Source organism: Kogia breviceps, chromosome 16 (assembly GCF_026419965.1).
Source record: "Kogia breviceps isolate mKogBre1 chromosome 16, mKogBre1 haplotype 1, whole genome shotgun sequence".
Classification (NCBI taxonomy): domain Eukaryota; kingdom Metazoa; phylum Chordata; class Mammalia; order Artiodactyla; family Physeteridae; genus Kogia; species Kogia breviceps.
Window position 1 is genome coordinate 25,926,546 of NC_081325.1, and position 27,349 is coordinate 25,953,894.

General features: G+C 37.2%; 1 protein-coding gene across 1 annotated transcript in view; it reads right to left on the reverse strand.

The window, feature by feature from the left end:
• Positions 1-3,073: 3,073 nt before the first annotated feature.
• The window catches only part of WBP4 (WW domain binding protein 4), a 32,693-nt gene continuing 8,417 nt past the window's right edge, over positions 3,074-27,349 (reverse strand). Inside the window, exons 5-10 of the mRNA XM_059041749.2 lie at positions 26,973-27,140; positions 25,633-25,679; positions 25,093-25,168; positions 22,959-23,164; positions 19,179-19,342; positions 3,074-3,417 (exon numbers count right to left, since the gene is read on the reverse strand). Of these exons, the coding sequence (XP_058897732.1) occupies positions 3,207-3,417; positions 19,179-19,342; positions 22,959-23,164; positions 25,093-25,168; positions 25,633-25,679; positions 26,973-27,140 (872 nt within the window). The 3' untranslated portion in view covers positions 3,074-3,206. The remainder of the gene's footprint in view (positions 3,418-19,178; positions 19,343-22,958; positions 23,165-25,092; positions 25,169-25,632; positions 25,680-26,972; positions 27,141-27,349) is intronic.

A 27,349-nucleotide genomic window follows, 5' to 3' on the forward strand; every position in this document is an offset into this window, starting at 1 on the left:
CCATGTGTACTGTTCTACACATGTACATGTTGGATATGGCATGGTAAAAAGTAGGTGTGGCCACAAGAGACGAGAATGAGGCTTGGGAGGAGGAAGTTTATTATACTCACAGATCTCAGAGAGGAGGTGATCATGTGCCACTCAGGGCTACAGGGGAAACACCAGATTTGGTGGAAGATGAGAGCAAGGGGAAAGTCTAGGCCAGTGTCTTTATCAGAGTTTGTTTGGAAGAGGCGAGGTAGGGCAGAGTAAACAGTTTAGGACTGGCTAGTCTGAACAATTCAAGTGGGCTTTGGGCTATAGAAGTGGCCTCTAGTTGCCTGGTATCTGGCCCTGGGATGATTTTGGGGCAGGGGGAGTATTTGATTGGTGTGTGAGAATTAGATAAGTAGGTGGTTGGGGCCAGAGACTCGGAATTGGCTGGTTTGTATGTGAAAGATGTGCTCCCAGGCAAGCCCTTTGCTAAGAAGGGCTAACCTTGGGAGAAGCAGTCTCTTACCCTGCAAACTTTTTAAGATGTAAAAACATAATAAAATACAGAAAAAGTTAAAAGATTAATGCATGTACTTTAACAGTGTACAAGTTCACCTATTTTCTCACAACTTCACCAACAGTAACAAATTGATGTTTGGTAATCTGGTGAAAAATGACATCCAGTTGTAGTTTTGAGTCATCTGTATTTCTTTTTTTTTGTTCTTTTTCTTCTACTTTCTCATTCATTCACTTAAAAGTATTAACTGCTTACAATGTGCCATGTACTTATGATGTGGGCACCCTCAGAAAGCTTACATTTTAAGAAACGTACAGGGCCCATTAGAGAGAAAACTACACAACTTTAGAGAGACATTAAAAAACTGACTGAAAGGACAATGTTGATAGATGAGAAGAACCAATATCAAAACCAATTATGGCAGTTATTACCAACTCAGTAGGTGTGGTATGGGATCACAGTTTTTGGGGAAAGGCAAAGGTGGCAACTTGAAATAATGAATAGATATGAACATTTTTAAACAGAAAGGTACTATGAGGGTATCTGCTTTGCCAGATGTTCAAACATACTATGAAAACACAATAATGAAACCAGTGTGGTGCTGGTACAATAACAGACAACCAGAAACAAACTCTGGTTTATATATGATGTATGAGCAAGTACCATACAGTACTTAAAAATCTGGTTGTTTCCCCCAGTACAGTTTTCAGAATTTATAAAAATTGCATTAAAAAACAAAAACTACTTTTGACTATTTGGATTATGCTTCTTTGAATACGATTTCATCCAGAAAGCAGACCTCATAGATCCAGGTGTCATAAGGGTTATCCACATATACCCACAATATTAACATGCTTAGTGAAAAAAACCAAACCAAACCAAACCAAACCAAAACAAAACCCCCACAGTGGCCATGGGGAAGGGGTCAGCGATTACTGGGACTTTAAATTTTTAAACACTTATTTCTCTATTGTTTAGATTTTTTTATATATAATAAAAATATATTGACTTTATTATCTCCTAACTATACAAAAATATAGGCAAAACAATATAATAGAAAGGTAATGGTAGACATGATATCAAATATTTAACTTCTGCAAAAATCCAGTAATTGAAGCTGGTATATTCTCTACTTATTCTTTCAAAGCAAATAGAAAAGTATTATTTTTCATGATTTGATTTACTAAAATTTTTGTGTTTGTCAAGAGTCTTTTCTGAGCAATCCTTAAAACCAGTTTCAGTTTAAGGTGAATTGCCTTTAAACTTCTGGGAATACTGTCTTGTTACAAAGGTAAAGGAGATAATTTAAAGAATGCATCAAAGAGAAACACTTTACATAATGAGGTGTGGTTTTTAAAATGTCCTCAAATTTGTTTATTTAGTATGAGCTAAATATGTGGGTAAAATATAGCAGTACTCCATTTATATCTTATTATCTTTTCTAAATGAGGAGAGTCAGGCACCAAAATGCACTGCTTATTAGCTAGATGACAAATGGGCTTGGAGAATGTAAAATACTTCTCTATAACACTATGCATTCGTGAAATAGCCAAGTAAGTATACTGAACAAATATAAAGACAAGTCTCCAAATACTATCTATCTATCTCACCAATGCTAAGTTGACACTGATCAGTATTAGAAGAAAAAAAAACACAATATTTAATTTACTCTTTCATAAAGTTTTTAATAAGCTGTAATTTCCTTACATGTACACTAGTAACCTTAAAAAGACAAATACTACCAACTGTTAACTACTGTACAATTTATAAAAAATATAATTTTAAGACTTTGGAATAATAAAGGGAAGGTGCTTACTTCAAATGGATTAAATAAGAAAATGCCACTTTTTAAGAAATTTCACCAGGAAATGGGAAATTTCTAATTTGTCTAAAGGAACACCAAAACCTTTTACTGAAGTCAGAGACCTTGCTATTTTTGTTCTAGACTTCATCTACACAGTTTCAAATAAACCCTAAAAAATATTTTCCAGTACATATAAGGCCGCTACACAGAGTACATGACAGGAAAAAAGGACTCCATCAGAATGAGAAGTCGTGAAGAACAGAGATATGTCTTGCTCACCTTTACATCTCCAGTTCTAGCACAGTGCCTGGCTCAAGCTGAAAATGCTTAAGCAATGGTTGTTGCTTTGCATTGAACCAGGCAGATACACCCTTCTACCTTTGGTTTGATTTTCATTCCATATTAAGCATAACCTGAGTTGCAGTCCTGGTTCTTGGCCCTTGATGTTAAATTGAATAAAGTAAGCCAATATGCATACACTTTCTACATCAGTTCTTCTGACAGGATCCTCAGGACTGACTCATCACGGACTGTGAATCTTCTCTTATGTGGTCTAATTCTTATTTATTGGATAATATCCGAATGCAAAAGTAATGCACTTTCAGTGCAGTACAAGTATGTTCATATGAGTAAGAATGGAATAAAGGCCTTTCTTTTCCATGTTTTAAATAACAGATACATAGCATCTTATGACATAATTAGCAATTTTTAGACACTGAACATAATACACTGTATTACAATGTGATGTGGTAGGCTTCCATTTTAGGAACAAAAATCAATTTCACATGAAAAAAGATTTATTTTACATTTAGAATAAGTCTAAATTTTTAGCATTTAAGTACTGTAAAATAAACAGAGAGGAGCTCTTAAGATGTATAGTCTCCATTCTGTCCAAAAAGCTTTCTTTTACAGTTATTGATCATCACCTCGTTGCCTTAAATTTCTAGATTTTCCATTTTCAATTCTTCTCTTTTTGAAGACTGGGGCCACTCCATCTGCCACGACTCCAAGAGAAGTGACTGTTTTTTCTTTAAAAACCACTTTGGGTTCCCCACCAACATCAGCCTCTGAAGTTGATACATATTCATTTTCAGTGCTTGGAAGTTCCAAATCTACCTCCTCACTGGAACAGAAAGTAAAAATAGAACCATTGTTTGACAGAGTAAGATAAACTTTCACCTAATGTGTGAGCCCACCAAAGCCTCAAGGTCATCTTTCTAATGATAATAATAGAAGGTACAAGCTGGTCATTTTGGAGTAGGAAACTATTTTAAAATACTGATTTTATCATATTATTTAAGATACTAAGCACCTGTTTATGTGGACACATGAGGAGAAGTCCCATCTATTCTTTTGTTCCTGTTGGATGTATCACTGAAGGAAATGCTTGTACTTATGATTAGCAGTATAAGTTACACAGGTGGATAAATGAGAAGTATCTTTGGAAACGGATTTTGCCGTGGACTGACAAGGACTGACAAGGACTCTGGAGGCTTACACAGCACAAGACGAAAACCATGGAATCTCAATGTTCTGGTGTAGCAGACTCCGTGAGACTGCTTGACTAGCACCTCTTTTCTAGGACTAGCCCTTCAACTATCCACTTGGTTAGTATGAATAATCAGACGAGGTTAGTATGAATAATCAGACGACTAGTCCAGAGCTTAGTACCTAATTAATATGAACCTATCATAGTACCCTACCATCTACATAGTCAACTGGTTTGTGAAAGAGCAAGTAAGTCACCCCATACCCATCAGTCCTGCCCATGAGCTTTCTGAACATGGACCAGAAAGACCATTATGTTTAACGCTCTAGTGGCTAAGAATATAAAACCTGTTGGGAACCATATAGCCTCCTATTTAGAGAAAGGAGTTCTGCAGAGATAGAGAATAAGGCTGGCATGCAAAGAAAAGTAGGATGGGAGATGGAGAATCCTGCCAGTGTTTCAGGCCTGGTTCCAACAATTTGTGTGGCCCAATTCCTACCCTTCCTGCAACTTGCGTAGAACCTTTCTGGGAATCTTTGAACTAATAACCTCTTTTTAAAATTTAAGGTAACTCAAGTTTCTATCACTTGAAACCAAAAGATTACCTGGTCAGCATGAAAGGAAGAGTGATGACAATAGAGAAAAGGGAATAAAAAGTAAAGGTATGATTTAAATATTAGAACTCCCAGGTATTAAAGAGTTGAGAAACCCCATCTAAGAAGAGTGAAGATTAGTACAGATCTACACTCCTCAATCTCAGAAGAACCCAGCTAATGTAGTCATTCATCTTGATTCTTGGAAATAAAGGGAGAAAAACATTTCCTGGAGGCCAGGAGAAGTTTGAAAGGTTATGGTAGATCTACAGTAGTAGTTAACTCTATGAACAGCAGCTATAGTGAATGTCTACTATCAACCAGACAATGCACTAGGCACTTGGAATAGAAATATTCTCTTTTTATTTGGGGTCTTCTAGTTAGTTGTCTTTTTTAGCACTAGAACTCCTTTTAACTTTTTTTCCCTTTTGGGAACCACCTCTTCTCCCTTCTGAGTTTTGAGCTTAATTCAGTTCATGTCCAGTCAGAATTCACAGTGGTTAGGCTCAGGAATAGGAACTGGGTATGTGATGAAAGCTAAGCAGGACCACTTTTGGAACTCGCAAAGCAGCACCTCTTTATTGCTGGGATCTCTAACTGTAAGTATGATATAAGACTAAAGCTTTGCTACCAAGTGGGGAGACCCTGTGAGAAAGGAAGTCAAGTCAGAGGAAAGCAGAGACAAAAGTCAGAGAGACATTCACAGTGATTTCTCATCAACTACGGCTCTTGACAACTGCAGTTTAGAGATAACATGATTTTTATGTGTTTGCTTAGAATTTAAATTTAATATATGCTATTCAGTTCAATTATCTTAAAAGTACATGATAACAAATTTGCTTCCCTCTCACACAGACTATGTAGAAAGGTCTATGGTGGTAGAATTGAGAGATTTTTTTATGTTCCATCCTATATATACATGGGTAAAAAAAACAGGTATAAAAGAGGTCTCTAAGCATTGTAATAATTTTTAAAAATGTAACAATAGTTAGGAAATTTGCTAGGATTGCAAAAAACAAAATAATGGAGAATATAAGTACAAAGAATATAAGAACAAAGAAAATTTCAAATCAGTAATGGATAGTTCAAAACTAGAAAAACCAAAACCAAAAACTATTCTATATAATATAAAACTTGAGGAAGAAGCTATTAGTAGATCATGATGTTATATAACATTTCCTCAAAATCTGATGAGGGGATGCAAGAAACAGGAATTCTCACTGGAACAGGTCTTAAATCTGATTTGTTTTGAATAAAGCTTTGCAAACTTTATTGTATTAAAAATATATGCTAAATGCCATTTTCGTTTGCTTTTCCTACTTCCCTATTTTCTCTTAGATTGTCAACAATAGTGCTTTCCAAGAAGGCTAGTAGCCCCTGAAATTGATGGGGTATTCATTCTTGGCTTTGTATTTTTATGTTTTTACAGGAGTGGAAACTGAGGCTTAGAGAGAAAAATAACTTGGTCAACTAAACTGTTATGCTAGTAATATTACTTGGATTAAAACCCAGGCCTGTGTTGATCGAAAACCTATATTCTTCCCCCTAGACCACTCCGCTTCTGGGTGAAACTAAGAAATTCCATTAGCCAAGCAGAGAAAGATTTTGAGTAATGAAGTACAGTAGGGTTTGGTCGCTGGACAAATGAATCTCTGTCCAAGAAAATCTATGAGAGACTCATCTAATTTCACAATCTTGGTGTTTTGTGTTGTATTTTGATAAAGTGAGCAAGTCATAGTATTACTTCTTAAGTGGGATTACAGAAGAGATAAAATAGAAAAAGAGTCCATTTTGAAATCATGGTCCTTGGGAATTCCTAAGTGGAAGCTAACAGAAGTGGCAGTGAAGTAGGATATACACCCGTGTGACATAATCAGAGGAAACGAAGTTTGTATTTGAAAGAAAAGAGTCTGCAAATAAAGTATCTTAAGAGAATACACCTTCTTTTCAAATAACTTTAGAACAGTTACAAAAAATAATTACATAAACACTTCCTCAAAACCATGGTCAATTTCCAAATTCAAAGTGTAAAAATTGTAAAGGTTATAATACCTGAACACAATGTAATAAAGGTGGGAAAAAACCCAAAAAACTTCCACCTATGTAGAGATTGAAAAATAAGTCCTTTTGGAAAACCACCAGTCAAAAGAGTAAGCAAAAACACAATATTAAATTGTTCCAAAAACAATGAAATCAAGGAATCATCACCCAAAGTTTGTGTGATATATGGACAGAATTATATTCAGAGACAATATAGCTTTGACTATTTTCATTAAGAAATAAGAACAGACCCCTTCCTCACCTCCTGTCAATAGTCTGAAGTGTTCATCTGAAGAAAGAACAACCACAAAGAAACTTAAGAAAAGTCAGGGGAAGAAAATTACAAAAGTAGAAATGAAGAAACAGAAAATCCATTAATAAATGGATATGTAATAAAATACACAGTTAAAAATAAGAGCCGATTCATTAAGGAAAAACAAATTTAAAAAGCCTTTAGTGGAGACCCCAGTCTTCATTCTTAGAAAATGATCAACAATTAGATAGCTATCCATGAAGAAAAACAGCTCTAGGAGAGCTCTGGAGTCCATTTAAGAAATTTAAGCAAGACAGTGGAACAAAATACCATGAGAATAATTGCAAAAGAAGATAAGAAAGACAACTTCACTTTGCCTACATCATCCCATCCCCCGAGCTGACACTGCTCAGAGACAAGAGGAAACCTCCCAGTTGGAAACAGTTCCCCTCAACATGAAAAGAAGAGTGGGTGGGTGACCAGCTGATGCAGCCTTTTGGGCCACTGCACGAAGGTCCTGCTTAGGTTTCACTCCACCCACAATGGTGAAGGTGAGACCTATAGAGACTGCTAGGAACAAGGAAAAAAATCAGGGACTACCAAGAACAGCCATGCAGTGGGAGTGATTGCAGTTCACAGTGACCTGCTCTACAGGCAAACAAAGCAGCTTTTGCCACTGAAGAAAGAACCAACAGACATCACAGCTGCTGCAGATGCCCTGCAGATTTCACCAGGTATTGTGCTGCACAGCTATTAGCTTTCACTTATGTCAGCTGCCTCAGTCCCTTTGCCCTTGCCACTGCCAGAGCCCGGGAACCACACTGCAGTCAGCTCAGGCCTCTGTGCAAGATGGCAGCCTAGACTCCCATGGCTGACCCCACTGCCATTTGCATGCTTGGGGCTAGCCCCACCAGCTCTGCACTTGCATGGTGCTTCCCTGACACCCATCACCAGCCTCTACAGCAGTGCTTACCCTCAGGGGGAGATTGTGCAGCCATGGGAAAGCACCCCGACAGCCAGGGTCCCTGAAGCTGTCAGTGAACGTGTAGTTGACTCTGGCCCTTGCTGCCTGCCTGGCCCCTACTACTGTGTGTCTGCAACTGGCCCCGACCACTACATATACAGGCATCTGTAGCTGGCCCCGCAGCCGAGTGTATGTTCACCACCAGAGCCTGCCACCACCACTGCCTGTCCTGGTCTCTAGTTGCTGGATCTGGAAGCGCTGCTGAGGACGCCAACAGCCCTTGCAGCCACTGTGGAACCCCTGCAGTGTTTGCCAAGAACCACGCAGTTGTTGGATTCTAGTGACCTGAGCTAAAGCAATAACAACCCCCCAGACCCACTGCTGCCACATGCCCCCTTGGCGCCTGGTACCACCAGACCTACTCCAGTGTGCCCCACCTGCATGTGGAAGTTTTCCCATACTGACATTAGTCTATAAAGTCTACAAGAGGTTATTCCTTTTTCAAATGTGTAGACACCTACACAAGGCTGCTAGGTTCACCAAGAATAAGGGAAAAATGTCTCTACCAAAGGAATACAGTAAACTTCTAGTAACTGGCCCAAAGAAATTGAGACCAGGAATTATCCAACAAAGAATTGAAAAAAACTGTTCTACAGATGCACTGAGAACTATAAGAGAATACAGGCAAACAATTTAATGATATCAGGAAAACAACAGAAAAACAAAATGAGAAATTCAACAAAGAGATAAAAAAAACATAAAAAAGAACCAAACACATTTTGGAGCTTAATAGTACAATGACTGAATTGTAGCATTCAATAGAGAGCTTCAACAGTAGACTACACCAAGCAGAAGAATCAGTGAGTTTGAAGACAGATCATTTGAAATTCTATAGTCAGAGGAGAAAAAAAGAGTGAAAAGGATGAAGAAACTGTATGGGACTTTTGAGACACAATCAAGAGAAATAATGTATGCATCCTTGGAATCTCAGAAGATGAAGAGAGGGAAAAAGGGGCAGAAAGATGATTTAAAGAAATAATGGCTGAGGGAATTCCCTGGTGCATCAGTGGTTAGGACTCTGTGCTTTCACTACCGAGGGCACAGGTTCAATACCTGATCAGGGAACTAAGATCCTGCAAGCCACATGGTGTGGCCAAAAAAGAAAAAAGAAAAAAAGAAACAATGGCTGAAAACTTGCAAAATGTGGGGAGAGATTTATGGGTCCAAGTTGAAGTTAGTAGGTCACCTCAAAATTTCAATCCCAAAAGATCTTTTCCAAGACACATTTTACTAAACCTGTCTAAAATCAAAGAATTTTAAAAGCAGCAAGAAAAAAGAATTTCTCTCATACAAGGGAATTTCATAACGCTATCAGCAGATATTTCAGTGGAGACCAAGATGATATATTCAAAGTGCTGAAAGAAAGAAAAAAAAAAAAAGCTAACCCAAAGTACTTTACCAAACTAAACTGTCCTTCAGAAATGAAGGTGAGATAAAGACTTTCCCCCAAAAAACAACAACAAAAAAATGCTGAGGGTATTCATCATCACTAAAAGTGCCTTATAAGAAATGCTGAAAGGTTGCTAATTACCAACATGAAAACACAAAACAAGTAAAAGTAAGCACAGAGTCAAATACAAAACAGTTTAATAATATAATATGGTGTTGTGTTAACTACTTAACTCTAGTATAAAGGTTAGAAGACAAAGGTATTAAAAAGAGCTATAGCTAAAACAATTTGTTAATGTATACACAATATATAAAAATGTAAATTGTGACATCAAAATAATACTGTAAATCAACTACACTTCAATAAAATATTAATGGGGGGGCAACTGAAAAGGTACTTTTGGTATTCAACCAAAATTTTTATTAGCATAAAACAGACTGCCATATATATATCATCTTTCATATAAGCAGCATGGTAATTACAAAGCAAAAACCTAAAATAGATTCACAAAAGATAAAGAGAAGGAAATAAAAGCATACCACTTTGGAAACTCATCAATTCAAAAAGGAAGGCAGCAAGAGAGAAAAAAAGGAAAAAGGGAACTACAAAACTGCCCCAAACCAATAAGATGGCATTAGTAAGTACTTACATATATTAATCTAAATGTAAATAGATTTAATTCTCCAATCAAAAGGTACAGAGTGATGGATGGATAAAAACACAAGAACCAACTATATGCTGCCTACTAGAGACTCACTTCAGATTTAAAGACACACATAAACTCAAAGTTAAGGAATGGAAAAAGATATTCCATGCAAAGAGAAACCAAAAGAGGGTAGGGGTAACTATATTTATATCAGACAAAATAAACTTTAAGCCTAAAATGGTAATAAGAGACAAAGAAAGTCATTATATAATGATAAGGGGGTCAATTCATCAAGAAGATGTAATAACCTTAAATATATATGTGCCCAACACTGGAATATATTAAGCAAAAAATAACAGGTATGAAGGGAGAAATAGATGACAAAACAGTAACAGCAGAAGCCTTAAAGAAACCACTTTCAACAATAGACAGATCATCCAGAGAGAAAATCAACAAGGAAACATCGGACTTGAACAATACTTTAAACCAAATGGACCTTACAGACATATAGAGAACATTCCATCCAACAGCAGCAGAATACACATTCTTTTCAAGCACACACAGAACATTCTCCAGGACAGATGACATAATAGGTCACAAAATAAATCTTGGCAAATTTAAGAAGACTGAAATCATACCAGGTATTTTTTCTGACCAAAATGGTAAAAAAATAGAAATCAATAACAGGAGGAAAGATGGAAAATTCACAAATATATGGAAGTTAATACACTCCTGAACAGTTAATGGGACAAAAAAGAAATCAAAGGAACTCAAAAAATATCTTCAAACAAATAAATATGGAAGCACAATATATCAAATCCTACAGGATGCTGCAAAAGCAATTCAAAGAGGAAAGTTTATACTGATAAATGCCTACATTAAGAAAGAGACAGATCTAAAAAAAACAACCTAACTTTACACCTCAAGGAACTAGAAAAAGAACAAACTAAGCCCAAAGTAGCAGAAGGAGGGGAATAACGTAGATCAGAGCAGAAATAAATGAAATAGAGACCAGAAGAATAGGAAAGTTAAGAAACCTAAAAGCTGGTTTATTGAAAAGAAAAACAAATTTGACAAACTTTTACCTAGACTAAGAAAAAAAGAGAAGACTCAAAATCAGAAATGAAAGAGGAGACATTAAACTGATACCACAGAAATAAAAAGGATTGAAGGAGACTACTATGAACAATTATACACCAACAAATTGGATAACCTAGAAGAAATGGATACATTCCTAGAAACATACAACCTACCAAATGAATTGTGATACACAGAAAATCTGAACAGATCAGTAACAAGGAAGGATACTGAACCAATAATTAAAAACAACCCAACACAAAAAAGGCCAGGACCGGGCTTCCCTGGTGGCGCAGTGGTTGAGAATCCGCCTGCCGATGCAGGAGACACGGGTTCGTGCCCTGGTCCGGGAAGATCCCACATGCCGCGGAGCAACTAAGCCTGTGAGCCATGGCCGCTAGGCCTGCGCGTCCGGGGCCTGCGCGTCCGGAGCCTGTGCTCCGCAACGGGAGAGGCCACAACAGTGAGAGGCCCACATACCGCAAAAAAAAAAAAAAAAAAAAAAAAAAAAAGGCCAGGACCAGATGGTTTCACCGGAGAATTCTATAAAACATTTAAAGAATAATTAATGTCAATCCTCCTCAAACTCTTCCAAAAAACAGAAGAGAATATTCCCAAACTCATTACAGGAGGCTGGCATTAACCCTGATACCCAAGCCAGATAAGGACACTACAAGGAAAGAAAACTATAGACCAATATCCTTGATAAATATAGATGCAAAAATTCTCAACAAAATATTAGCAAACTGAATTGAACAGCACATTAAAAGGATCATACACCATGATCAAGTGAGATTTATCCCTGAGATGTAAGGACAAGATGGTTCAACATTTGCCAATCAACTGATATTGATTGAAACTGAAAGGTAAAAATCTTATGATCATCTCAACAGATGCAGAAAACGCATTTGACAAAATACAACATCATTTCATGATAAAAATACTCAACCAATTGGGAATAGAAGGAACATAACATCACAAAGGCTATATATGACAAATCCACAGCCAATATCATACTCAGTGGTGAAAGACTGAAAGCTTTCTCTCTGTGATCGGAAACAGGACAAGGGTGCCCACTCTTACCACTCCTATTCAACATAGTATTGGAAGTCCTAGCCAGGTCAATCAGGCAAGGAAAAAAAAAGTCATCCAAATTGGAAAGGAAGTAAAATTATCTCTCTTTGTAGATAAGATGATCTTATATATAGAAAACCCTAAAGACTCCCCCTGCCCCACTCTCCCTCCAGCAAACTGTTGGAACTACCCAGTAAATTCAGTAAATTTGCAGGATACAAAATCAAAATACAGGAAATTCCCTGGAAGTCCAGTGGTTAAGACTCCACGCTTCCACTGCAGGTGGCGCAGGTTTGATCCCAGGTCAGGGAATTAAGATCCTGCAAGCTGCACAGCGTGGCCAAAAACAAAACCAAAATCAAAATACAGAAATCAGTTGCATTTGCATACACTACCAACAAAACATTTGAAGAAGAAAACAATCCCATTCACAATGCATCATAAATGATAAAACAGTGATAAATTTAACTGATGTGGTGAAAGGTCTGTATACTGATAACTACAAGACACTGAAGGAAACTGAAGACATGGACAAATAAAGATATCCTGTGTTTATGGATCAGGTCAATTAATATTGTTGTAATGTCCATACTACTCAAAGTCATCTGTAGATTCAATGCAATCCTGATCAAAATTCCAATGGTATTTTTCCCAGAAATAGAAAAACAATCCTATAATTTTTATAGGAACCACAAAAGACCCCAAACAGTCAAAGCAATCCTGAGAAAGAAGACCAAAGCTGGAGGCATCACACTTCCTGATTTCAAACTATACTACAAATCTTTAGTAATCAAAACAGTATGATACTCTCATAAAAACAGAAACATAGACCAATGGAAAAGAACTGAGAACCCAGAAATAAACCCTCACATGTAGGGTCAACTAACATTTGACAAAGGAGCCAAGACTATTCAATAGGGAATATATATTCTCTTCAATAACTGGTGTTGGAAAAATTGGGTAACCACATGCAGAAGAATGACGTTGGACCCCTATCTTACATCACTCACTGAAATTAACCCAAAGTTTATTAAAGACTTAAACGTAAGAAATGAAACTGTAAAACTGCCAGAAGAAAACATTTTTTAAAAAGCTCTACCTGACACTCATCTTGGCAACAATTTTTTGGACATGACACCAAAAGCATGGTCAACAAAAACAAAAATCATAAGTGGGACTACATCAAACTAAAAGCTCTGGGCAGCAGAAGAAATAATCAACAAATGAAAAGGAAACGTACAGAATGGAAGAAAATATTTGCAAATCATATATTTGCTAAAGGGTTAATATTCAAAATATATGAAAAACTCATAACCCAATTACAAAATAACCCCAAAGAATCCAATTAAAAAATGGGCAGAGAAGATGAATAGACATTTTCTGAAGAAGACATACAAATGGCCAAAAGGTACATGAAAAGATGCTTGACATCACTAATCGACAGAGAAATGTGAATCAAAACTGCAATATCACCTCATACCTGTTAGAATGGCTAGTATTAAAAAGACAAGAGATAGCAAGTGTTGGTAAAGATGTGGAGAAAAGAGATACCTTCAGCACTGTTGGTAGAAATGTACAGACACTATGGAAAACAGTATGGAGGTTCCTGATATTAAAAACTGGACTACCATATGATCCAAGATTCCCACCTCTGCATATACATCCAAAGGATATACAAACAGGATCTTGAAGAGATACCTGCACCCCCATGTTCACTACAGCATTATTCACAATAGCCAAGATATGGACAAAGAAGATGTGGTATATACATACAGTGGAATATTATTTAGCTATGAGAAAGAAGGAAATCCACCATCTGTGACAACATGGAAGGACCTTGACAGCACTGTACTAAGTGAAATAAGACAGAGGAAGACAAATACTATATGATATAATTTATATGTGAAATCTAAGCTATCCAAACTTACAGAAACAAGAGTACAGAGGTGGTTGCCAGGTCTGAGGAATGGGGGAAATGGGGAGATTGGGCAAAAGGTACAAATTTCCAGTTATAAAACTATTTGGGGGAATCTAATTTATAGGATGGTGATTATAGTAATTATACTGTATTACATACCTTAAAGCTGCTCAGAGACTAGATCTTAAATGTCCTCACCACAAAAAAACCAACCAACCAGCCAACCAGAAACATGGTAATTAAGTGTGACATGGAGGTATTAGCTAACACTATTGTGGTAGTCATTTTGCAACACGTCAATCAAATCAACACACTGCACACTTTACTTATTTATTTATTTTGGCCACACTGTGTGGCTTGTGGGATTTTAGTTCCCCGATCAGGGATTGAACCCAGGCCCTCGGCAATGAGAGTGTGGAGTCCTAACCACTGGACCACCAGGGAATTCCTATACATGCTTCCAACTTACACATGTAAGTTTGTAAAGTATGTAAATTATAGTATCTTAACACAGCTGGAAAAAATTCTTTAACAAATATCATCCCAAAAGAATAAAAAAGTTTACAACGTGAAAGGATTTAAAAATAATTGAAAAGGGCTTCCCCGGTGGTGCAGTGGTTGAGAGTCTGCTTGCCGATGCAGGAGACATGGGTTCGTGCCCCAGTCCGGGAAGATCCCACATGCCACGGAGCAGCTGGCCCCATGAGCCATGGCCGCTGAGCCTGCGCATCTGGAGCCTGTGCTCCTCAACAGGAGAGGCCGCAACAGTGAGAGGCCCGCGTATCACAAAAAAAAAAAAGAAAGAAAGAAAAATTTAAACACACAGGAAGTTTAATGTATTACCATATGTTTTAAATTTTAAGCCCTTGATGAAACACAAGATTTTAGGGGAAAATATGAATTACTGAAACTGACTAGCTGAAGCTACTTCCTACCCCTGCCCCCCTAACACCAGCTGCAGTATGTAACAGTGACTGAGTGCTTAGGTGTTCTAGGTACCAAGTATGAACACAGTGATAAATGTGTTAACTTGTTTTTTTCTAACTTATTCCTCACAATAGATTAGAAATTAGGCAGGAACTATTATTATCCCATTTTACAGATGAAGAAATTGAGGCTCATGTAGATTAGGTAACTTGCCTAATGTCACATAGATAGTATCCAAGAGACTGAAAAAGCTATCAAAAATTACCTCCCCCTAGAACTCCAGGACGAGAAGATTTTACTAGTGATTTTTAAAATTTTTTTTAAATTTTTGTGGTACGCGGGCCTCTCACTGTTGTGGCCCCTCCTGTTGCAGAGCACAGGCTCTGGACGCACAGGCTCAGCGGCCATGGCTCACGTGCCCAGCCGCTCCGCGGCATGTGGGATCTTCCCAGACTGGGGCACGAACCCTCATCCCCTGCATTGGCAGGCGTATTCTCAACCACTGTGCCACCAGGGAAGCCCCTACTAGTGATTTTTTTAAAATCTTTTTAATCCCAAGGAAACTATTAACTATTTTAGAACATTAAAGAAATGGAAAGCTACCTAATCCATTTTATTTAGCATAAGGAAGATACAAAAATCTCATAAAATTATCATACATTTAACAAACAAAAAGAAACTAAACCATAGACCACCATTTCCCAATCAGTTTTCCACATCAGAGCTATGGCTACTGAAATTCACCAAAATCTATTTCTGATAACAATCCTTGAACAATCCAGAAATAAAGCACACTTCCTTAACATAATAAAGATTATCTATTTTAAGCCAATAGTCAATATAATCCTCAATATAAATTTTAGAGACATTTCTATTGATATCAGCAACAGAACAGATGTGTAGAAATGCCTACTCCCCTTATTATTATATAACATTGGGCTTAAAAATGTTAACTAAAATAAATAGGACATGAAATAAATAGGAAGTAGTATCAACAGAAAAAAAATCAAAAAATATTTGCAGACAAGTTTCTACATGGAAAACCCAAGACTCAAAAGAGTAAGTCTTAAAAATAATAAAATAATCAGCAACATAATTGGACACATAGGCTTTTTCACACCATAATTACTGGTTTACAAAATAATGGACAAAATGGACTAAATCTGCAATTAAAAATAGCAAAATATATAAAAATTTATTCATGTACTTAAATAAACATGTACTAAGCACCTATTATGTGCCAGTCACTGTTTTTAGTCCTGGGCTTACAGAAATGAATCAAGCAGACTAATTGGCTACTTAGCTTACATTCAAGAAATGCAAGCATGAGACTTACACAGAGGCAGCTACAAAAGTCAGAGAGAGAATCCTACAAAATGACTTGAGTAAAAAGAGGCATGTACAACATTTTTTGATGAAACTATGAAATATTGAAAACATCAATTTTTGCCAAATTCAACAAGTATAATTTATGTGTAATATTTATATAAATATTATACTTGTTGAACACTTGCAAATGATTTAATTAACATGGAAAAAATGGGAAGAGACTACTTAAGAAAATTTGAAAATAAAAATACAGGGATACACCACCAGATATCAGAACATACCATATAAAAGGATATAGTTAAATCATAATATTTAAGGCTTTATGGTACTTTCACAAAGATAGATGGACCAATGGAACAGAATAGGTAGCCAGAAACAAACTGGTAAATTTAAGAATTAAACACAAGATAAAAAAAAAATGCCACTTAAAAATGGGGAAGAATGGTACTGGCAAAATGAGTTTGCCAGGTAAGATAAAAAATTATTTTACAATCTCATCTCAGGACTTCCCTGGTGGTCCAGTGGTTGAGAATCTGTCTTACAATGCAGGGGACACCGGTTCAACCCCTGGTCAGGGAACTAAGATCCCACATGTCGAGGGGCAACTACAGCCCATGTGCTGCAACTGCTGAGCCTGCATGCCACGACTACTGAGCCCCGCATGCTCTGGAGCCCATGTGCCACAACTAGGAAAAAGCCTGCATGCCACAACTAGAGAAAAGCCCACACACTGCAATGAAGAGCCCGCGCGCCACAACCGAGACCCAATGCAGCCAAAGAATAAATAAATATTTTTTAAAAATCTCATCTCATACAATGTATCAAATTAAAGATGGATTAAATAACTACATAAAAGATGGATTAAATAATTACATAAAAATGTGGGCTTCCCTGGTGACACAGTGGTTAAGAATCTGCCTGCCAATGCAGGGGACACAGGTTCGATCCCTGGTCAGGGAATATCCCACATGCTGTGGAGCAACTAAGCCTGTGCGCCACAACTGCTGAGCCTGTGCTCTAGAGCCCGCAAGCCACAACTACTGAGCCTGAGCGCCACAACTACTGAAGCCTGCGCGCCTAGAGCTCGTGCTCCGCAGCAAGAGAAGCCACTGCAGTGAGAAGCCCGTGCACAGCAATGAAGACCCAACACAGCCCAAAATAAATAAATAAAATTTAAAAATAATAATAATTACATAAAAAAGAAGACCACACAAACCAGGAGGAGATACAAGTATAAACTTGACTTTTGGATGAAAAAGGGTAGTATCAATAAAATAGATCACAAAGGAAAAAAAAGATATCAGACTAAACATTACTAAGTTCTACACATCTAAAACCATTATAAGCACGATTAAAAGTCAAACTACAAATGTGGAAAATCCACCATAACTACTACTAATAAATGGTTAGCTTCTGTACTACATAAGGATCTTATGCAAGTAAGGAAAGACTAATACTTCAATAGAAAAATTTGCGAAGACTATAAACAGATAATTCAAAGAGTAAATACAAAACACTGATAAATACAGGTATATGAAAAAAATGTTTCAACCTCACCAGTAAATCTACTTAGGAAGTCAGACACAATCCATCACATATTAAACTGACTGATGTTAAGAATAATGGCTTTACAGTAAACTTATCACATGGAAAACAAAATACTCAAATTTTAAGAAATCTCAACTTTGAAGTACAGAGATATTGGTATAGGAAGAGCATCGTCCTATTGTAAGTCACTTAGGAAATCACTTAGGGGCTGAAGTAATCAATGCAGTCTATTATTTCTGCAACTTCAATACATACAATCAATATACTTACGGTCCCTGGCACTATGTAGCATTAAATATACACTTCCTAATATTTCAGTAAGTAAAATAAAAGCTGAATATTTAATAAAAACATTTTAATAGTTCAAAGCTATATTATGGTACAATATCACTAAGGAATCAATTCTTATTAGAATAGTATATAAAGCTGTCCAAAACTTGTATTACTCCATCTTCTGAAAAAACATGACATTTTCATTAAAGTACAGTTTTTTGGTTTGTTTTTTTTGGCTGCCCACACAGTATGCGGGATCTTAGTTCCTCAACCAGGGATCAAACCAAGGCCCCCAGCAGTGGAAGTGCAGAGTCCTAACCACTGGACTGCCAAGGAAGTCACTTAAAGTACAGTTTTAACAATGAATAATTTCACTATAAAAGTATGCATGGGGGGCTTCCCTGGTGGCGCAGTGGTTGAGAGTCCGCCTGCCGATTCAGGGGACGCGGGTTCGTGCCCCGGTCCGGGAAGATCCCACGTGCAGCGGAGCGGCTGGGCCCGTGAGCCGTGGCCACTGAGCCTGCGCGTCCGGAGCCTGTGCTCCGCAACGGGAGAGGCCACAGCAGTGAGAGGCCCGCGTACCGCAAAAAAAAAAAAAAAAAAAGTATGCATGGAACAGTTATATTACATTACCATTTCAAAGCATTAATGTTTGGAGAAAAACTGCTTAATTCATATAAATACTTTTTTCCCACCTGAAGATATTTTTTAAGCATTTAAGAAACACCAATGTGTGAAGCTGGGGGTGACATTTTCCTGTCACTGTGTAAATGATCCTAAGACAATAGCTGATATGAACACATAAGCTAATAATGTAAACCACGTATTATCTCTACCATGATCTTGTTTAGTTGATAAAACTGCCAATTTTTGAATAAAAACTTAGCTAAGTGTCATAAGCCATTTTCAATACAGTAACAAAACAAGAGCTGTTTTCTTGCCTTTAGATAGATCCCATGAAGCATGTACTGAATATGCAGCTATTTGTTTCTCTGATAGAATAACGATGGTTGAGTGTGAGAATGCACATGTGTGTATGGTATGTTAGTGTGGGAATGTGTGGTCAATAGAAATGTCATGTATTAGTAAGAATTAAAACAATCATTAGTTTACTTTAAAAAAGTAAACCTTAGCTTACATTTTAAAATATTTAATTAGAAAAAACAAAACCGTTCTAGAAATAAAGGAAATGAGCTACACTTTTAATGAGCACCTTATTCTTGAAATTAGGTACTGCAATTTATGGAAGCAATGGGATGTAAAATACCTGTAATAACAATGGCATTAAGTTTCAAGTACTTACTGGGACTCAACCTCTTGTTTAATTTCTTGCCACTCTCCATATGGGTTTGATTTTTTATGAGCTTTGGGTTTTTCTTCATTTGGACCTGAAGAATTCTTCCCTTGGGTATTTTTTTCTTTCTGTGTTTCTGGTTCAGTTCCTTTATCACTATTTTTATTTTTTTCCTGAAATGTCAAAGTTAAGAAATAACAAACTTCAAGCAAAACTGCCAGGACCAAAAACTTCTTTAACGTAGTCTTGGTATTGATTTATAAATAATACATTAACTCAGTTCAAATTTGCATGTAACACAACAAACGTACATAAAAGAACTTCTTTAATGCTTGATTAGCTTTTTCATTAAGTCTAAAATGCTAAGATATCATGGCCAAGGCTGTTTTTTAAAATAATATAACATGATCCTATTAATGTTCTACCCCTGTCAGAGACATACACTGGCCTTTTTATCCTCTCTTCTCCACTTTACTGCTTCTCTCCTTACTTACATGTCCAACAGTGACCTTCCTTTCTACTGTGCCCCTTTTGAATTTAATGCCATGTCACTGGACCCTTCTATACCCATTATCTATTTAAAGAACTCCCTCAACAAATTAGTGTTAACTGAAATCCATCTTCATGTTGAGGACACTGCAAAAACCTCACTGGCCTATACAACTGGTAATGATGTGAAATTAGAAAAAGACACACCCCTGAGGTAGAAGTAGCTCCCAAGGAGCCCCTGCAGAGGGCTGGTGCTTTTAAGGCGCTTTTATCATCTGGGATAACAAAGCCCCGTGGCCTGGTTTAGCATGTGGACCATGCGTTAGATTTCAGCCTCTTCGTAAACTGCACAACCATGGGTGGCAGTCCTGGAACACTGTTTTGTTTGCAATTCTTTGAATGGATGTTAACTCATTCCCTTATGCTGTTGATATCACAGAAGTAGGAGACAGCATCAGCTTTCTCTTAGCCAACCTGACTGCTTCCAGGCCATGACATTTTTAAAGTAAGACATTTTTACTGAGGTCATGCAATAAATGCCTCCTCCTCTGAGGCTTATACCACCTTCTATATAGTTCTCTTCCATTCTTCCTCTCATGATCTAATGACCTCTGGCCACTACTCCATATATATATATTTTAATGTTCACACTTAACTGTATGTAAGTTTTTTCCTTTATTTATTTATTTACTTTTTGGCCATGTGGCATGTGGGATCTTAGTTCCCTAACCTGGGACTTAACCCACGTCCCTGCATTGGAAGCACAGAGTCTTAACCACTGGACCGCCAGGAAAATCCCCGTTTCTCCATATCAAGTTGATGACTCTGGCAACTCTGTATGTTCTCTCTGTTCAAATTCTTGTTGTCCACACTATAAAGCAACTATACTCTAATAAAAATGAAACAAAACAAAAAACCAAAACTCTTGTCATCCCAGAGCTTAAAAATACCCTACCCTCAGTTTTGTGACCCACAAAACCAATGACTTTGGCCTTCACTATATTTCAGCCACCTAATAAGACATTCTCCTCATATGTAGCACCTGGTGCATAGGTAGTATTCAAATATTAGATCCTCACACTTATGTTCCTTTTAATTTGAATGATGTCATCACTCAAAAATGCCCCACTTATGAAATCTTAAACTCCAAAAGCCCACCCTCTGACCACAATGTTATTCTTTTGGCTTTCTGGCTCGCTTACTTCTACAATACCTCCTATCCAACATCGTTACCATCTCTACTACCTTAATTTCCTGTGTTCTGAGTTTGTTAGTCTCATCTAGACTTTACCTTCTTCGTTATCAGGCCCCAGCCCACAGAGAATCACGTTATAAACATTCTTTTGCTAGCACCCTTAAAATATCTTTGTCCCTATGCCTGTCTTGCGTAGGACCTAAAAATCTCCAACACAAATCTATCCAACCATTAGTTTGTCAAGTGTTACCAAAAAAATCACACAACCATACAAACTGATGAGATTTCAGAATTTATGACATCCAATTTCAGCAGAGACTTTAACACTGCGTAGTAATGTGTCTCTAGTTATTTCTTCTCCTGGTCCCCTTAGTGATTATTCAAAATACATATTCAGCTCCATAGGGCTGAATTAATAATTTTATATTCATATCATGGAATACTATCCATCCATTATTTTAGTACATGAAGACTTAACAATGTCTTTGTGACAGATTAAATTGGAAAGTGATAATAAAACCTTATTACAGTATGACTCTATACCTTGTTTAAAGCAATGTACAAGTCTGAATAGAAAATGATAGACCAATAACATCAAGGTATTATACTGATTTCTCTGGGAAGCGGCAGGATTATAGCTTGTCCTTTTTTGTTTATCTGTATTTTGTAATATTTTGTTTGCTTGAAGTTAATAATATCTGTCCCACGCTGGTTGCTGGTTTACCTAAATTTCACTATAAACACTGTGAGATATCTACTACACAGGAGCTTTGCTGCTGCTCTTGTATAAAATGGATACATTCCTCACCCTAAGTTCCACCAAGATTTATGGGGTAGGTTGAGAAGTTGCAGGCAATGACAAGACCCTAGGTAAGGCTGGAAGTGCCCTCTCTCCAGCATCCTGGATATTCCTTCACCTCTCAGGCCAGTACTCAACCACAGATCAATGCTATGTATCTTGTCTGCTCTGGCACCCAGGATCCTGAGTGTTCCTGGAAAGGTCACAAAAGCAGGAGGACCAGCAATACTATTAACACTATTAAAATGTCTGTTTTACTTTCCCACCATGGTTGGGCATTTAGCACCACCACCTGTCAATCCTCTGTTCATGTCTTCTCCTACCCTGGCTCAGTGATTATTTTAGTCTGTTAATGTTGTCACATTCCCCAAAGCTTCTCACTCTCAGCGAGCAATCTTGATTTCTTTATACATGAGTAAATTGAGGCTAAAAGGCAGGACTCTTCTTTCCTGACAGCAAATCATCCATAGTCATACCTTATAGAAAATGAAAACCTTACCTTCTTACAGAAAATGAGTTTATTCCTTGTTCAAGACCAACCTATCCACCTACCCTTGTTGGTATTCCCTTTCTACCTCCTTTGGAGTCCCTCTTAAGGAAAACATCACCACCACAAATCTCTCACAATGAAAAGTCAGTATGTAGCCACCATCATATCATCTAATTTCTACTTTACATTTCATATCCAAACCACATATACACTGTGAACCACTTTTCTTCCTCCTGTAATCTGAGTTTTCCCACCTAAAACTCTGGTATAACTGCTAGAAGGATATCAAGGACTTCCTTACTGCAAAATTCAATGGACATTTTTCCTTTTCTAGACCTAGTTAACCCCTGATGTTCTCTCCTCCTTTGGCTTCTGGGACACTGAATTCCTCTGCTTCTCAGCATACCTTCCTAATCACTCTTTCCCCATTCTGCCTTGTGGGCTCCTCTTTCTCTCCTGCACTTAAATGTTTAATGTTCCCCAAGGTCATTTTCCTAGGTTACTTCATCCATTCTGAGACTTAAATTACTACCAGTATGTTGATGATACTCAAATTAACATTTCTGGCCTAGACATTCATATTTGCGTGTTCAGACAGCTCTCTGAATGTTACAGAGGCATTTCAAACTTAGGAGGTCTAAAAATGAATTTACTATACTGTTATCAAATAGATATCAATAAATGATACAACCATTTATCCGGGTGCCAAAATGCATCTCTTGGTTTTATTTCTGTCTTCTACCAGAAAGCTGAAGAAAGTCTGTAGATCTTTTCATAAATTAACAAACTGCTATAAAGAGTAAATCGAGGACTTACCTTAAACTTTATTTTTAGCTTTTGCGTTTCTGTAGAGACCTCTCCTTTTTTTCCTCCCTTTTCTGCTTCTTGTTCCCCATTAGAATCACTATGTGAATCTGATGATTTGGACTCTTCTAGGGTGCCAAGTGACTTTTCACTGACTTTATTAGAAGGCAGATCGCCAGAGTGTGGAATGAAATCATCAGGTTTTTCCCATCTGGATTCTATTCAACACATTTTAATAGTCATGTTATTTAGTTACCAATTCTATTTAGAAGTAATTCCCAATATGTTTCCTGTCACAGTATATTAAGTGACAACACTGCATCTGTTTCACACCATCACTTGATCAAGAAGATAATAAATAAGAGATCCCAAAGGTCTTGCTATTATCTTTCAGAAATTAAATTCAACCAGTCTGGATTCACTAGATGTATAAACTACAGCCCCAATGGAAAGAGACCTAAGAACTGGTAATACTTTCTGAGGACTCAAAATTTAACCAACACCAGTTTCAGGAAACATTGTAATGGGCACACATGAGATTTCCTGAAATTTATTTATCACAAATTTTCCCTGGGATCTTCATAAAGTGGAATAATAAGGTGAAAATCTGAATGAATATAATTTGTTATTTTATAAGGGAAAAAAAAACTCAGTTGAACTCTACTGCCACCCAGTGGTTTGTTGGGCTTTTAGTAAAATGATAGCAGTTCTAATTATCGGCAGTTATTCTCTAGTTTTAGTTTAATAAAAGGGACAGGGATTCTAAAATTTATTGTTCAACTGGGAAAGTTTTAAGAGTAAAGGGGGCTCTATTAATAATCACATTGATCCAGACATAAACTGAAATCACTGAGGGAAAATCAATATGTATAGTCCCTTATGAATTACAGGGTTCTTTCCAGCACTAATGAAAAACATTACTTTTTCCTTGTCTCTATTTCACACAAGTAATAAAAGAACTTACAAGAAATAAATGGTTAAGCATCTAATATGTACCAGGCACTGTTTGGGGGACTTTAGAGACACATGACCATCATGAACTCACAGAGTACAGGATCAGCTCTACTTAAGAGCAAATATAGGCTGAGTGACTTACCCACAATCATAGAGCTGGTAAGGGAAGCTGTGCGTTGAGCTCACTCAAATCTAACTCTACAGTTATATTATATGTTATTTTCTCTTTATAAGGATTCAGTACATCAAGTTTACTGAGGTAGAAGCATTGTCATCATTGGGCAGGCTGGGTATCTACTTGGAGGTCAAAAGGACCTTTTCCTCCTAAAAGACTTAATACTATGTAGCAGACTTTGGATAGCAGGAATCAAAGAACAAACAAAGCTCAAAGTTACACCAATACTATAGCTATTTTGGTAAATTTAACTGCAGAAGAAACCAACTATAATTACTGGAAAGACTAGTTTTATGAAATTAGATAAAATCTTAATTTGAAAAACTTACATAATAATTAGGTAACAATAATTATGCATGTTTTCTAAATATTTATATAACTGAAAATTATTAAATTAGTAAAAGTGAAAATTAGACAGTCTTAGACACTGCTAAAATAGCTTCAGTTCTGCTTTTTAAAATAGGAGAAGGGCTTCCCTGGTGGCGCAGTGGTTGAGAGTCTGCCTGCTTATGCAGGGGATATGGGTTCGTGCCCCGGTCTGGGAAGATCCCACATGCCGCGGAGCGGCTGGGCCCGCGAGCCATGGCCACTGAGCCTACGCGTCCGGAGCCTGTGCTCCACAACGGGAGAGGTCACAACAGTGAGAGGCCCGCGCATCGCAAAAAAAAAAAGGAGAAGGCAAGTTGAATGAGGTGATCTTCCAAGGTAATGATTATATTTCTAAAATAATCACGATAAAAACCAATGATGGTAGAGAAAGTAAAAATGATTTTCAAAGTAAAAAATTTTGTGAATGCAGTATCACTTGAGAATAACACACGGCTCAGTATATTATAGAAATCTTTTTGCTTTTCCATTGTATTGATGTTTTTAAATTATAAAAAATACATACTTGCTACAGAAATATGTTTATCACTATACTAAAATTCTCAAGTTCAGACAATTCATCAGCAGGCTAATAAGCAGTGTGAGGTACAATTTTAGACAGCTTAAGAGACAAACAAAGGTAATACTTACCCCCTGTTTCTGTATTATAATAATAGGTATAGCCATTTTCACTTAAACCTTCTACCCAAACGGTCTTCACTGCCGTCTAATGGGAGGAAAAAAACCAGCATAAACTGAAGATGTGGTTATATATTAGATAACTAAGGCAGAGTCAGTCAAGCTTTCCTTTCCTCTTGACACCTGGCAATTAGGGGTGGTGGTACTGATCATGGCCAGGAAGTTTGATTTGTGTCAATCATGAGCCACCTTTCAGGGAGGGAATGCCTTGCCTCTGAAAGCCAGGAACAGTTCTTTGCAGACTGACAGGGACATGTAAATGGCAACTGACTGCAAACCAACTAATATTTGCCCTGCGTGGACTTTTAGGGTAGACATCACTTTTCCACCTCCATCTACCCTTTTAACAAAAGGACTATAGAAAGAAAGGAACAAAGGGGGTTGGGGGGACAGGGAGGCTTATCTGGAAGTAAATTTGCTTAATCAACCCTACAAAACTCCCAGAAGCCAATCACTTAAAAGAATTAAAAAGACTATTAATGTGCTTGTTACCTTTTTTAAGTTTCCTTGAAATCCTTCAGGTTTCTCCCACTGAGATGCTTAAAGCAAAATATATTGCATTTGTAAAATCTTCCCAAAAACATTTAATTTGGCAAAAAATTATAAGATATTCAACATGAACGAAACACTACGTGTCTACAGTTTAAAACATAATTGAAAAATGAAAAGAAACAACATACATCCCAGTAGTACTGTGAAGAATACATGTGAATGCTATGTAACCAAGAAGGAAGGACAGAATGAAGCATAAGAAGTTACTGGTACTTCACATGAAAGGTAGGCCTTCTCTTAAAGATTTCTTGGAATTCAGGCTTGATAAATTTTGACATCTTGGGGCAGGGGAGAGTGAGAGATGGAATGAATGACTCCAAAGAGGAATAAGATGAAGAATGCAGGAATTAAAAACACATATTGCTCGGGGCTTCCCTGGTGGCGCAGTGGTTGAGAGTCTGCCTGCCAATGCAGGGGACGCGGGTTCGTGCCCCGGTCCGGGAAGATCCCACATGCCGCGGAGCGGCTGGGCCCGTGAGCCATGGCTGCTGAGCCTGCGCGTCCGGAGCCTGTGCTCCGCAACGGGAGAGGCCACAAAAGTGAGAGGCCCGCGTACCGCAAAAACAAACAAACAAACAAACAAAAAAAAACCACATATTGCTGAGAGCAAGAGTATATAAAGTAGGATGGTGAACAAAGGCAGCAAGGAATAGGCGCCAGAGGGGAGAAAAAATATAATTAATAAATAATTTCTATGTAAATTTGAGAAAGACTTATAATCCCTACCATACAATTATTTATGGTTCACTGCTGAACAACAACACACGCTTCACTTATGGCTCAGTGCAAACTCTCAGAGATTGTTACTATCTCTATGTAGTCAAAAACTGACTGTGATTCTAGAGATCTTAATAATTACCATAATACTGGTAGCCCAAGGTTTTCTTCGTGATTAACTCTCTAATTTCCTACCTTCCTGACCATTCTTACCTTTTCTTCTACCCATTCCTTTAATATATGTACAACCCACCCTTTCTACTTCTTGTTCTCTTCTTTCTCCTTGTGATCTCATACACTCCTAAAAGTTAAAACATTTATGAAGTTTTATTGAGAAAATATAAAGCTATCATTTATTTGTAAGGAACCCACTATTAAGTCTTTAATTATGACCTTGAATCACTATGAGAAGGGTACCTTTTTAAAGGGCACATAATTTTTTTACCAGTGGCAAAAATGTAAACTTAGTCTTTCATTGTTTAAACGTTCCAATATTAACTAAAAGTCCTAACACAAAACAGTCAGTTATCATTCTCTACTATTTTTATGCCTAAATGACTTACCTCCTGTGATAAGATCATAATAGTAATGGTAACCCTCAGAGGTTATGCCTTCTACCCATCTGCCCTTTGAAGGGTCTTTTTTCTTTTTCTTCTTTTCTTTCTGCTGATTTGATGCAGAGGTGGGTGGGATAGTGCTGGTTACTGGTGACACACTTGGATCTGAAATTTCTGAAGAAAGATGAGAGAAGGGTGAAGTAGCTGATGTAAATTTTTTTTCCTGTTATAAAACACTAATAATTTTATTCCAATTAAAAGCTTGACAAGATTCTTTTGGGAACTTGACACGTTATTACAAAGCCTATTTAGAAAGCTAAACATGCAAGAATATAAGAATATCCTGGAGAATTATAAAAAAGAAGTGATAAGGGGAATCTAGT